General features: G+C 47.6%; 1 protein-coding gene across 1 annotated transcript in view; it reads left to right on the forward strand.

The window, feature by feature from the left end:
- The first annotated feature begins 858 nt into the window (after positions 1–858).
- The window catches only part of STUM (stum, mechanosensory transduction mediator homolog), a 61,067-nt gene continuing 46,886 nt past the window's right edge, over positions 859–15,039 (forward strand). The window contains exon 1 of the mRNA XM_055371809.2: positions 859–1,378. Within this exon, the coding sequence (XP_055227784.1) occupies positions 1,177–1,378 (202 nt within the window). The 5' untranslated portion in view covers positions 859–1,176. The remainder of the gene's footprint in view (positions 1,379–15,039) is intronic.

The following is a 15,039-nucleotide window of genomic DNA, read 5'->3' on the forward strand; positions in this document are numbered from 1 at the left end:
GAAGCCTTTAACCCCTCCCTAACGTTAGAGGCGGTAACTTTCATCCGTTTACTTTTTCCAGGTGCGGAGGCGAAGCAGCCTTATTCAGAAAATCCAAAACAGGACCTCAAGCTGCCGGCTGTTGCTTCTACCAACTGCCCCATTATTAACGCCAGACGGCGCTGTGTCCTCACTGGCTCTTTAACCACCACGTCGGGCTCACAGAAGGCTCAGGTTTCCTCCAGTATAGTTCAGGGGATGGTGAACGCTTCCCAACAAGCCTGCAACAGGCGCATTTCTTTCTGCTTTTGGTGCGTGTGTGTAGGGAAGTGTCCCATCTTTTAACTAGTCTTGCGGAGACCTGGCCTGGTGTTTGCAAATCTGTTTCCTCTATTATCGATCCGATCTCTGGATTGCTTTTTCTCTGACACTTGAAACAAATTCACTCATATATTTTTTTAAGTGATTTTTTTTTCTTTTTACAAAATAGAGCTGGGGGCGGGGGTCTCGCTACGTTGCCCAGGCTGGTTTCGAACTCCTGGGCACAAGCAATTCTCCCACCTTGGCCTCCCAAAGTGCTGGGAATACAGACGGGAGCCACTGCGCTCGCCCCAAACAAAATCATTTAAATCACAATGCACTGAAGGCCGACTAGGTGTCAGGCGCCGCGCGGTCCGTCCCTTGTCCCCATGTCCCTGGCCAAAGGCTTGCTCTAGATCAGGGGACTCAGCCTCGAGGCTTTCCCGACGGTGTCAGCCAAGCACACACTCCCAGTTCGCAGGGCTTCGTGGTCAAGGTTCCTAGTTCACCTGTCTGGGAGGGCGAGGTGTGTCCACCCCTTCCAGCACCTGGGCAAACGGCTCCCTTTGCGGTCCTCTTCCACTGCTTTCCCTTCGCCCTGATTTTCCATTCCTTGTGAGCGGTGGTTTTGGTTGGGGGGAGGGGGCGGGGAAGGGGCCTGGCGAGGAGGGGCGTCAGAGCGCTGTCACCGGGTGTCGCGCCGCCCTCCCCGCCCCTCCGCCGGGCGTGTGGGGACGCCGGAGGGCGGGAGTCTCCGCGAGCCGCGCGGCGCACGGAGCACGGCGGCCGCCTGAGCTCGGCGCGGAGCCCGGAGCCCGCAGCCGACAGTCTCCTGCTCCCGTACGCTGGGTGCCAGCTCCGGCCGTGCTGCCCGGCTGCCTGAGAGCGCGCCCGGCCATGGAGCCCTCGCACAAAGACGCCGAGACGGCGGCGGCGGCGGCAGCGGTGGCGGCGGCGGACCCCCGGGGGGCGTCCTCGTCCAGCGGGGTGGTGGTGCAGGTCCGCGAGAAGAAGGGCCCCCTGCGCGCCGCCATCCCCTACATGCCCTTCCCCGTGGCCGTCATCTGCCTCTTCCTCAACACTTTCGTGCCGGGACTGGGTAAGACACGGCTGCCTCGACCCTTGCGACCCCGACCCCGCCGCGGGAGGGCGTGGGGGGAGAGAAGGGCGCGGCCGGAGACCTCCTGGCGGGGCCGCGCGCTCCAAGTGCTGCGACCACGCGCGACCGCCCGCTCCTGGCGTCCCCTGGCAGGTGACAGAAGCGCGTGGAGTGTGCACCCCAGATGGGAGAGGCTGCGCTGGGGTCTCCGACCCGCAGGCGGGGCCCCAAAGAGCCGGAAACTTTGCGGCCAATGTTGGAGCCCGCAGCGGCGGCCGGAATGACTCTGCCGGCTTCGGAGTAGGGCTCCCGTCCCGGCGCCCCGATTTCTGCTCCTTCTCTCCGTCGTGTGCCTCCGTCCGCGAGCCCACTTCCCCGAGAGGAATGGGGTCGGGTCAGAATGAGCTCTAGGGCCTCGGCGGCGAGGATCAAACTCCCGGGCGTCGAAGTCAGCTGAGCCGGGGAAAGGGGACGAGCCGGGCTAGATATACCTGCAGCCCCCTTTGGTTCGCGGAGTGCGGACCGCGTGGGGACGAGAACTCTAGCCAGAGTCCCCTCCGCCTCATTCAGGGGTACCTGCACTTCCGCCAGCACCCCGCAGGGCGCCAGGGGGATGGGGGTTGATTTTATTAGTTTGGATGCATGTGGCCAGAGATGAACCCATAGCTCCCTCGGATGCCTTCTGTTCCTGAGAAGTAGAGAGTGCGCCGATGTAATTCTGTGCAGGACTCCGGCAGCCGGCAGGGGTTCTGGTGGCATCTATGTCCCACGTTTTAAAGCAGAGGCCCCTTACAGAGATGGTGCGGGAGGGTGAATGGAGGCAGGGAATGAGAAGTTTTCCTGACCCTCCCTCCCTTAACTCCACCCCCAGGTCTCTGCCTGCACGCCCCTCCCCTCCTCCAGCTTGGCGCTGGCTGCTCCTGCGTGCTGGGAGGTGCCCCCCTCTCCCGTGCCCGCCCGAAGAGCCAGGCGCCCCAGTGCTCTCTCCGGGAGAAAGCGTGCCCCTGTCGGCGAGCCTGTTGCCAACGTATGGTTCCAAGTTCCCAAGAGCAGAGGCCAGCTGGAAGGGGTTTTCAGTTTGACTTTGGCCTTTCTCACGGTCTCCTCGCTCTTCGCCTGCTTAGCAGGGGCCTCTGCTGCGGTGATAGCCAAGGCCACAGCCACCCACGCAGGACCCGTTCACTTTCCCCTGCGAGCTTACTTGTCTTTCTACCCTAAGGGGCTGCTGCGGCCAGAGCAGCCTATCTGAGCAATAAGTTAGGTGGCCTTTAGTTGGGCTTCTCTCTTCTGGGGTGCCTCCAGCAGCCTGTCCCCCTGGCTGGTGTCATCAGATCAGCTCTCTTTGCACATTTAGACGCTGCAAGGAGGCCAGCTGGTGTTAATCTAGTTTTATCAGAAATTCTCACCTGCTGGAGTAAAAAGAGACTGCCTGCCCCTCCCTCTGGCGGATATGAAGATCCTCCTGAGCCAGCATGCATCTTTTTTTTTTTTTTTTTTTTTTTTTTGAGACGGAGTCTGGCTCTGTCGCCCAGGCTGGAGTGCAGTGGCGCCATCTCAGCTCACTGCAAGCTCCGCCTCCCGGGTTCACGCCATTCTCCTGCCTCAGCCTCCTGAGTAGCTGGGACTACAGGCGCCCGCCACCACGCCCGGCTAATTTTTTATATTTTTAGTAGAGACGGGGTTTCACCATGTTAGCCAGGATGGTCTCTATCTCCTGACCTCGTGATCCGCCCGCCTCGGCCTCCCAAAGTGCTGGGATTACAGGCGTGAGCCACCGCGCCCGGCCCCAGCATGCATCTTGATCCACCTTTTTTTTTTTTTTTTTTTTTTTTTTTTTTTAAGTGGTGAGGTAAACGCCACCCTATGGTCTTTTGAGGAAACAAATGCATTGGTGCCAGGTGAGAGGGGCTGCACCAAGTCACTGCTGCACGAGGAAACCACCTTGTGGGAGACCAGCCCCAGGAGACAGCAGCTGCCCATGCATGTACCTGTGTGTACCCTCCCTGGTCTCCCTTCACTAGGTGCCTTTCCCAGCCTTAGCCCTGCTGCATTGACAGAATCGGCTGCAGGGCATCGTCCATTCCGCTGACCCCTGGCTCCTTGCCCTGGGGATCCAGCTTTTCCCTTTCTGAGATCAGAATCCTATGGGATTTTTGTGAAACAAACAAATAAACAAACAAACAAAACAAACCATTATAAGAAACCAGGAGAAAATAAAGGGAAGATATGCAAACCACAAAAGTAATAAAACAGGTGAGCTGTAGGTGCACAGATTTCTGAATTTTCAGTGACATAATCCTGGCTTTTTTTTTTTTTTAATTTTGCTTTGATTGCTATTGTACAGTTTACTGGGTGCACAGGCTCCTGCTCCTCTCCACACGGAATGAGGGATTCCTGATCCTTGGTGGTGGTTCTCATCTGTAAGTCAGGCACACCTGTCTCTTGGCGTTGCTGAGAGGATGAAACGTGATTACATAAAGCCCAGTGTCTGGTGCATAGGAAGCTCTCTGGGGATGGTGGGTCCATCTTGCTCTTCTGCAGAGCTGAGCACTGGTCCCATCTCTGGGTGGGGGTTGCTGCAGCCAGGGCAGCACTGCCCTCTGGACCACTCAGAAGCAAAGGCTCCTTGAGTGCTTTTGATCCCTCTGCTCCCCTCTCCAGCTGCAGTGGAGTCCCAGGCAACAAAGCAGCTCAGACCAATCTTGCAGGTGGTTTTATTGCCCCCCTTCCCCAGGAGTGGTTTAAATGGCCCCAGCTCTTGGAAATCCACCACTTGGCCCAGATCCACTTCTCCAAGGCCTCCTGGCTTATCTGAAGCTCCCGGGACAACTGAATATTCATGGCTGATTCTGCTCTTTGATGAAATGCAGCTTCTTTCAATTCACTCATTCATTTGACCAACACAGGCACCTACCACATGCCAGGCATTGACTGGGGTTGTGATGATGAATAAATCAGTCAGGATGTCATAGACTGTTGAGGAAAATTGAGGCCAACTTTGTCTGAATTTGATAAGTGCTAGGATGGCAGCAGGAACAGAGTGTAGTAGCCGAAATTCTTCTTGGGGGCAAACGAAGGGGGCTCAGAGAAAGCCTCCCTGAGGGAGTAGTGTTAGGTTAGAACTTGCTGAGAAAATCTATCACGTGTCCTCAGCACTTGCCATCCTCACTAAACTCCCATTCTGGAAACTGCTCAGACCACTGGCCCAAAGATCTTTTCTTTTTTTCTGGAAACTTCCTTCCCTGCAAGTCCTCTCCTGGATTGCAGATTGGATGAGAGGGCAGTTTTTGCTGAATGAAGGTTCGTTTTTTATTTTTATTTTTTCCCTCTGATGTAGGTGTCTCAGGTCCATCCAGTCTGCAGGACCAGCTGTGGAGAAGCCCCATCCTTAAAATTCCCCAGTGCCTTCTCCACCCAAGCAACAGTGCTCTCGGGATAACACTCATATCATGAGTGGGATGTGCTGTCTCTTAGGGAGTGGCTGGAAAGGAGAAGTGATTTATGATCACTCCAACTCCTCACTGAAACAATGAAAAACCATTTTTGCAAATGGACATTAGTAAAGAGAGTCACCTCTAGTCCTATTCAGTGAAACTCTACTAATAAAGACCACCGTTGGTACCTTCATGTTCCAACAATTAGGGTGTTTATAAGTATATACACGATTATTCATACCTGTAATGAAAGTTCATTGTTATGCCCCAACATGGCCAGAGAGTTTGTCTAGTGGTCAGGGGTATAATTGTACTTTTATATTTAAAAATTATATCTATCTTGATTTGGTGAAACGAAAATGTTGATATCTCAGTGACAGGGAAAGTCGAAGGGAGGAGGACCTCCATTGACCTTTAACCACTCCATTGGACTCAGGACATCAGATAGGGACAATTTATCCCTAACACACTGCCTACTCTTTGATGCTGCTAAAGTCTTTCTTGCTCAATAAAAGCACCACAGGCTAGCTCTGCTTCTTCTCTCTCTCTTTCCTCTAGACCCAAGGCTCAAACTGATGATTAATCATGTCCTACCTCCTGGCATCTTTTGTATCATAGATTTTTTGTTGCTGTTTTGAGACTTTATTCTTTGTCTATCTAAGTAGATCTTAAACTCCTGGGGAGCAGCAACTATTTTAAATGTCTTCTTGAAAGAGTATGTTATCCACAAATACATATAGACTAGAATTATACTCCTGGAATAGGCATTAGAGATCATTTGGTCCAAAGCCTTTATTCAATATAAAAGTGAAGTAGGCCTGAGGATGCAAGGACCAAGGAAGTTTACAGCCTACTAAACCTTTTGAAGGAAGTTCCTGAAGATGTTTTTCAACAAAGTAAGGGAGTAAACCAAGAAAGGAGATATGAGATTCAGGAAACAGTGAATCCTATACAGAGTAGCCATGAAAAGCAACCCCGGGATGAAATTGTTCAACAGAACGAGAGAGTAGTTACTTTTCATTAGAGTGGAAGGAAAGAGGTCTCTGAAGGTAACATGAGAGAAGGACATTCTAGAGAGTAGAGAGTATTATTAGGACACTGCAAAAAATTAAGGTTGTAATGAAAAGCAGAAAGCAAGCCAAAAAAACCACCCAAACAAAACAGAAGGCAATTAGTAATTGCAGTAAAGACAAAGAGCCATGCAAAAGCATTAAGATCCAAAATTGAAGCAGCTTGCCCAATCAGGTCAGAAGGTCAGCAGGCTTCAAAAAGAAAAAAAGAGTCCAAACAATAAATGGAGTGGGAAGAAATTTGGAGGTTATTAGGGATATGATGTAGAAGGCAAATGTTTCTTCTATCAACAAGAAAAAAGAAACATAATCAGAAACTTCTGGGAAAACAAAACATTTCTTATGAAAGGGATAGCCTAAATATGAAGCAGTCCAAAATGTGGCCTGATTTTGAGCATTGTGGTGGAATGTAAGGAAGGCTCTAAGCGCATAGGGTCTGTCATTGGAACAGTGGTGCATGATATGGACTGTTTGGCTCTGCAGTAAAGAATATTTGCTTAGTCATAATAATGTAAATGCTGCTTAGTGGCTTTCAACTTCTAAAATCAACAACAAAGCACTGAAGACTACTTAAGAATAGCTATAAAGGAGTATGTAAAGAGTTTCTGGCTTGACAACATAAAAGAAGTTGGAAAGTAGAAGAAGAGAGAAGAGGAACTGTGATAGATTAAATTATTGTTCCCAATTATTCACTGTTCTCCCTGAAAGAGCATTTCACACCCCTACCCGACGCCATGTGGCTTGCCTGCCCTTGCAGGAGAATACTTCCTCCCCTGTCCACTGATACCCGGTTTGGCCACGTGACTTGCTTTGGCCAACTGAATGTGAGTGGAAATGACATATTCCATGCCGAACAGACACGTTAAGAGGTGGTGTGAAGTTCTGACATTGTTCTTTTCCCTCTCTCATGAAAATGGCAGGTCTCAGATGGGGGATGCCCTTCAACTAGTTCCCAGAATAAACAGCACATCAGAAGCAGGCCATGGCATGGCATGTGAATCAGAAATAAGCCTGAGTTGCTGAGATTTTGTGGTTGTTGGTCTTGTTATTGTCCCAGCATGACATAACGCAAAGCTGACTAACAGCAGATGGTAGGGTAGAGACATGAATACCCCAATCATATAAAACGGGAGTCAAGAGATGCTGTCTGTAGTTAATAGACCAAGAAATAAAAGGCACCAAGGTGACCAATAGATGAACTGAAATAGTTGATGTGTTGGGACAGTGGGATGAGAGTGATCTGCTGGAATCATGTGGGAACAAGAGTAAAAGTGCAATGAGTGGTGATATAAGCAAGCTGGCTTGTGTGTATTACAGCAGAAAGTGGATAGGTAATGTCTAAATTTGATAAAACATGAAAAAGCAATATAAGCATACTCTTTGGAGACTGGGGAAGCATCAGAATTCCCAGTCTTTCTGGCATCATCAATTTTCCTGTCTACTGGCTCATTCCCAGCAGCACACATCCATGCTGAAATTGTCTATCTTCTAAAAATAGCCTCTCCTGATCCATTATCCCCTCTGACCTGTGCCCATTTCTTTGCTCCCTTTCACAGCAAAATTCCCTGAAAGAGCTTTCTGTATTTGCTATCTCCAATCCCTCCTCTCTCATTTTCTTGTGAACTCACTTTAATCATGTTTTTGCCTCCATCACTCACTTACACTGCAGTTGTCAGGGTTGCCAGTCTCCTCCAGGTTGCTAAATCCAGTGGCCGGTTCTCTGTCTTCCTCTTTCAGGACCTATCAGCAGCACTGGCCATAGGGGCTCACTCCCTCCTCCTGAAATGCTTTCTTTACTTGGCTTCTACAGCACTACTCCCTCCTAGTTTTCTTTTTACCTCAAGGCTCTTTGCTTCCTTTGCCTCTCTTGACAACCTCTAAACTTTAGAGCTCCCCAGGGCACTTGGTCTTCTTGACCCTGATCTTCTCTTTTCTGCCTGTATTCACTCCCGCAGTGATCTTGCCCAGCCTCTGGGCTTTCAATTGCATTTTTATGATGATGACTCCCCAGTTTAGATCCCCAGCTCAGGCCTCTTCCCTGAACTCCTGAGTCATATATCCAACTGCCTTCTCAATGTCTCCACTTGGAAACCAAAAGGCATCCTAGACATAACGCATCCAAAACCAAACTCCTGGTCTTCTTCCCCAGACCTGCTTCTCCCTCCTCTTTCCCCATCTCAGCAAATGGCGGCCTCCCAGTGGCTCAGGCCAAAAACTGAGACCCAACTTTGACTCTTTTTTCTTTTTAACCCCATGCCCAATCTGTTAGGAAGTCCTCTTGGTCTGCTTTCCAAGCCTGATCAGTATCTGACCACTTCTTACCACTCTCTGATTCAAGCCTCCACGTTCTCCTGTATTACTGCAGTAGCTTCCTACATGGTCTGCTTGTCTGTACTCATGTCCCTTAGAGTCTGTCCACAACATGGCAACCAGAGTGCTACTTTTTAAACACGAGTGAGTCGGATTGTGTCGCTTTTGAGCTCAAAACTTTCTAATGGCTCCCATGTCACTCAGAGTAAAAGCTCGAGTCCTTATAATGACCTGTAAGGACCTAAGCCAGAACTTTCCGACAGAAATATAAGTCACATAGGGAATTTAAAATTTTTCTAGTACATACCTATATCATAAAAAGTAAAAAGGAATAAATGAAGTTAACCTTAATAATATGTTTCATTTAACCCGATATATTCAAAATATTATCAACATATAATCAATATAAACATTATTCATAAGATATATTTTCTTTTTTGCATACTAAGTTTTCAAATCCGGTGTATATTTTACACTTATAGCACATCTCAATTTGGACCTGTCCCATTTCAAGGGTAATTTCAAGTGGATGTGTTAACAGCATCCGAATTCCTTCTGAGAAACGGCAAGGGACCCAGCTGCCATGGGAGTGGTCAGTTAACAGATGATACAGAGGAAGTTTGTGTCTCAATAAAGTGTAGATAGCTTGCTAAGCAGAGGAGGGCTTACTTCTGAGTGCCTTCAGCAGCATTTCACTCTTAACATGCTCCTACTGTGTGCCAGGTCTATGCTAAGAGCTGAGGCACAAAGTCAAAGAAGATGTGGTCCCTGCCCTCAAGAAGCTGACAGTCTAATGGGAAGGCAGACACTAATGAATACAGACAGTAGTGTGTGCTTTAATGGAGGAAAGGATGGGCCACCGGGGCCCATTTCATCCAGTCTGCAGTGGTTAGGCATTGCTGTCCTGGCAAACTTGGCCATCTGGGAGATGAGCAACAGGCTAAACAGAATGACCTGGATGGTCTAAATTAAGTGCCATTTCGAGTTCAACATTAGGTTCATGATGCCACAAAGCATCATGAAAAGGGAGATGAACTAGAAGCCAGGAGGCTTCAGACCTAATTCTGGCTCCTCAGTAGCATGGAACCTTGAGCAGGTCACTTAGCCTCTCTGAGCCTCAGTTTTCTCACTTGTAAAATGAAAATAATAATCTCTGCTTGGGCATCTGACAAAGTCATGATGCCCTGTTAACTGTAAAGCACTCCACATTCAGAACAGGTTATTGTTACCAATTAATATTAGCAAAATCCCCTTTGCACTTTTAAATTGTAAATTGACAATTTCTAATTATATAAATTTGTGGGGTACAAAGTGATGCTATAATTTATGAATACAATGTGGAATAATTACATCAAGCTAGTTAATGTATCCATCATCTCAAATACTTAACACTTTTTGTGGTGAGGACATTTGAAGTTTACTCCCTTAGCAACTTTGAAATGTACGGTACTCTATTATTAACTATATTTACCACACTGTGCAATAGAACTCAAAAAAGGGAAAAAATCATACTTCTCCCGTGATTTTGTACCTTTTGACCACCATCTCTCCATTTCCCTCGCCCACCTCAGTGCCTGGCAACTACCATTCGACTCTCTTCTTCTATGACTTTGATTCTTTTAGATTCCACATGTGAGAACATGCAGTATTTGTCTTTCTGTGCCTGACTTATTTCACTTAGCAATAATGTTTTTCAGTTCCATTCATGTTGTTGCAAATGATAGACTTTCCTTTTTTAAGGCTGAATATATATATATATACTGCCTTTTAAGGCATATATACCCCCTTTTCTTTATCCATTCATCTGCTGATGGACACTTAGGTTGATTCCATAACTTAACTATTGTGAATAGTGCTATAGTAAACATGGGGTGCAGACATTTCTTGGATAAACACATTTCAAATTTTTTGGGTAAATACCCAGAAGTAGGATTGTGGGTCATATGGTCATTCTATTTTTAGCTTTTTGAGGCATCTCCATACTATTTTCCATAATGGTCCTATAATTCACATTCTCACCAACAGTGTACAAGGGTTCCCCTTTTCTCCACGTCCTCACCAACACTTGTTATCTTTCATCTTTTTAATAAAAGCCATTCTGACATGTCCAAGAAGAGAAAATTATAGGCCCATATCCCTAATGAACATAGATGCAAAAATCCTCAACAAAATACTGGTGAACCAAATTCCACAGTGCATTAAAAGGATCATCCACCATGATTAAGATTTATCCCTAGGATGCCAGAATGGTTCAACATATGCAAATCAATAAATGTGATACATCACATTAACAGAATAAAGGACAAAAACCATATGATCATCTCATTAGATTCTGAAAAAGCATTTGACAAAATTCAACGTCCTTTCATGATAAAAAATTTCACCAAAGTTAGGTGTAGAAAGGTCGTACCTCAACACAATAAAGGCCATATATGAGAAGCCCACAGCTAACGTTATACTCAACGTGAAAAGTTGAAAGCCTTTCCTCTAAGATCTGGAACAGGACAAGGATGCCCACTTTTGCCACTTCTATTCAACATAATGGAAGTCCTTGCCAGAGCAATTGGGCAAGAGAAGGAAAGAAAAGGCATCCAAATAGGAAAGGAAGAAGTGAAATTGTCATTGCTGATGACATAATCCTATATATAGAAAACCTTACAGACTCCACCAAAAAACTGTTAGAATATGTTAGAATATAATACAATTAAGTTGTGTGATACAAAATCAACACACAAAAATCATTAGCAAAATCCCCTTTGTTCCCAGGATCATTCCTGGGGTATTTCTCTGAGTGGCAACTGGGAGTGGACAGGGTGACTAACAAGCACTTCCACCTTTTTTCAGCAGCTCAGTTCCATGCAGCACATGGAGCTGAGACCTAGGAATTCCCACTGGGCACCCAACCAGACCTCCCACACATGACGTGCTGGCTTGAAGGGGAAGGGCACACGTTCTCCAGGGCTTAGTTCAACACACCAACTGGAAGCTTTCTCCACTGTACTCCCCAAACCCTGGGCCTGCGCGAGGGATGCGTCTCTGAGGCTAACTTTACAGTTTGGTAAAAGGCTGTGGGGAACATCAAAGTGTTGACTGAATGTGTGTGTGGGTGGGTGGATGTGCACCTGTGTGTTTGTGTGCACAAATGTTCCATAGACTTTACCAATAGTTATTTTACAATAAAAATTAGAGCATCGTTAATTTCTAGGTCTGGGTTTGAAAATCTCTGTGTCCATATACCTTTGAGGCACATACTTGGTGGTGGTTTATAGCACACTTGAAGCCCCACAATCTGGGGCAGGGTAGGGTAGCAGGTGTGTCTTCGGCATGGGAACTTCCCAGTGAGAACTCGGTGCTGGGTTTCATTGGCCCAGCCCCAGCACATACTAGAAATGACATTCCTAGGGGAAAGTGGAGGCAATGGGAAGGAGACCATATTTTCCTAATCAAAAGGTAGGACACGGGGATTCACCATGCATTTATTTTATGACAGACCATAAATTACATTGATGAAGTAACTTTTCTTGAAAAGAGTAAAATGAGATAAGGCCAGGACTGCCCTTGAACCTGGAATTTGTAGGGGCCATGGCCAGAGCCCCGTGTTGAGCAGAGCACTCAGTCCAGCTCTGGTCTCTGTTGTGTGAGAAGTTTGACCCTGAGGCCAAGAGCAATTTGCTGTTTGTGGAGAAGAGCCTGCCTTGAAACCTCAACAATGAAAATGGTTCAACTTTCCAAGGGCCAAAGAACTTTAGGGCGCCTGCAACCCCTTCAATTTACAGACAAGGGAATAAAGGAGGCCTCCTACCATGTCGAAGGCTCTGACCCACAATTTCACCATCAGTTACCCTGGCTTCGGGGCCTCCCTGCCTGTCACAGTGCCTGGCTTGTCCTGGAGGGTCAATTCATATTTGTCCAGTTAACTGAACACACCGCTGTTAATGAAGACCTGGTGAGGACTGCGGAGGACAACTGCACAGCCACATGACCTGTCAGTGACCACATCAATCAATGCCTGCCACCAGGACCCTCTCCTCACTGCTCCACCCTTATCCCTCTGGAACGATGTTATTGAGATGTGTTTACATACTACACAAGTCACTCTTTCAAAGTGTATGATTCAGCCCGGACGTGATGGCTCACACCTGTAATCCTAGCACTTTGGGAGGCCAAGGTGGGTGGATCACGAGGTCAGAAGATCAAGACCATCCTGGCTAACATGGTGAAACCCCGTCTCTACTAAAAATACAAAAAATTAGCCGGGCACGGTGAAGGGCACCTGTAGTCCCAGCTACTTGGGAGGCTGAGGCAGGAGAATGGCGTGAACCCGGGGGGCGGAGCTTGCAGTGAGCCGAGATTGCACCACTGCAGTCCAGCCTGGGCAACAGAGCAAGACCCCATCTCAAAAAAAAAAAAATTAGCCAGGTGTGATGGCGGGCGCCTGTAATCCCAGCTACTTGGGAGGCTGAGGCAGGAGAATCACTTGAACCTGGGAGGTGGAGGTTGCAGTGAGCTGAGATCACGCCACCACACTCCAGCCTAGGTGACAGAGTGAGACTCTGTCTCAAAACAAACAAACAAGACAAAAAAACACACAAAGTATATGATTCAATGGCTTTTAGGAAATTGGCTATAGCCTTTTGCTCCTTCCTCAGCCCTGGCTTCCAACCTCACTACTTGACCACTTTTATTCCAGAAACTTGGAAGTTTAATGTGACAGGAACACCTTAATCCAGGTGCTCTTGGGGAAGGGTGATCGTTTGGGAACCTTTTTGCCGTTGCTGTCTCCAAGTTCTGCCAGTGCAGGAATCCACGTCTCAGAAGACAAAGCTCACATCAGTGTTGCTGGTTGGCAAGACGTGAGCAGCCTCCAGGCTATGGAACATTGTTTCGGTGATTGTCATCTTCTATTTTCTGTTTCATTTGAAAAAGAAGCATGTCACCAAGCAGAAAACATTCTCAATGAAAATGGAATAGCACAGAGCCAGTGGCACAGGTTGAAATGTGGGGCATGTTTGTGATGGAGTGAGTCACTCTCTGGGATGGATAAGTTCTGGCCCTGGTTGGGGATGTTGCATCGGTTTCAGAAGTGTCACTCTTAGGCCAAGCTGCAGAAGGGAGCGCCGACAGCAGATCAAATGGAAGTGGGTCCCCTGGGTCACATCTCAGCATGGCTGTGGTATAATGCTCCCATTTTGATTTTCTCTGTTAGCAGATTAAGCACATTTCTATTCATGTCTCAGCTCTGATCATTAGATTCTCCTCCCCTGAAATTCTTCAGGAGCTCCCCATTGTCCACTGAACCAAGTTCACATTCCACATTGGACCCACGAGGGTCCAGCGAGCTTTACCCATTCTTTCCCTCGCTTTATGTAGGCCTTTATTTGGGAGCATCATTGCTCCTGCTATACCCTCTGCCTGGTACACCTTCCTCCATCATCACTGTCTAACTCCTAACCAGCCTTCAAGACCCAACTCAAATGCTCTCTTCCAAAAGCCTTTCCTGACCATGCCAGTGAGGTGGGCTCTTCCTTCCTCAGAATGGTCAGGTCATGTAGGACGTTCCTCTTGCTCTCCTTGAGATTCTGGTTCTTTGGTTGTCTTAATCCTTCTATGGGAAATCGTCTCCTTGAGGGTAGGGGCTGTGCTTTACTTATCTTCTATTTCCAATCGCAACTAGCACCTTTGTAGTAGGTGTTTGCTGAAGTGAAGGTATGTTTGCATATTAACTACTTGTAGGAAAGGTGGAATCAAGAGCAGGTCCTTGTTCTTTTAACCTAGTGGACCCTTCCCCAGGAGACACAGGCTTTCCTGTCACTTCTTGGCCTTCCTAGCTCAGAATTCTCAGGGCTGCATGCAGAATGAGGGCAGATGTGTTGTCCTGCAGCATGTGTGTCTCTGAGGAGTCCTTGGTCCCCGACCACTCAGGGAGGAACTGGAGCAGAGGAGAGATGTTGCTAGGACAGATGGCCTGGTCTGTGGGGGACTTGTTGGAGCAGTTATGATGTTACTGAGAAGAGTGGGGCCACCAACTCTAATTACCCTGTGAACTTTCCAGTTGTGTAGCTAACCAATGATGAGTGTCAGAGGAGTGGTGGAAGGGATCGATCTTAGTAAACCTTGTTAATAAAGATTGGTTTGGTCAATAACCATCAAATCTAAGTCTAAGGGGAAGTTGGGTGAGGAGCAGGATATTTATTTGCATGATTGTAAAGTGTCTACCCTTGGAATGCTTCTAACTTACACAGGGAACATGACAGAGTGCAGGAACCAGATAGCATCTTGACTGAGTGAACGCAATTAACATCATCTGAATCCTGAAAAATTGCTAGGTGAAAGAACTCAGTCACAAAAGGCCATGCATTGTGTGATCCCACTGATATGAAATTTCCACAGTGGGCAAATCTGAAGAGACAGACAGTATGTCGGGTGGGGGGTGAGGTTGGGGGAAGTGGGGAGTGACCATTAATGGGTATGAGCTTTCTTTTGGGGCTGATGAAAATGTTCTAAATGTTCTAAAATTGATTGTGGTGATGGTTCCACAAAGCTGTGAATATACCAAAAGCCACTGAATTTTTCAGTGGGTGAATTTTATGATATGAACATTGCATCTCTGGCCTGGTGCAGTGGCTCACTTCTGTAATCCTAGCACAGTGGGAGGCCGAGGCGGGTGGATCACCTGAGGTCAGGAGTTTGAGACTGGCCTGGCCAACGTGATGAAACCCCATCTCTACTAAAAATACAAAAATTAGCCAGGTGTGGTGGTGCATGCCTGTAGTCTCAGTTACTCGGGAGGCTGACGCAGGAGAAGCACTTGAACCCAGGAGGCATAGTTTGCAGTGAGCCGAGATTG

Source organism: Gorilla gorilla, chromosome 1, assembly GCF_029281585.2.
Source record: "Gorilla gorilla gorilla isolate KB3781 chromosome 1, NHGRI_mGorGor1-v2.1_pri, whole genome shotgun sequence".
NCBI lineage: Eukaryota > Metazoa > Chordata > Mammalia > Primates > Hominidae > Gorilla > Gorilla gorilla.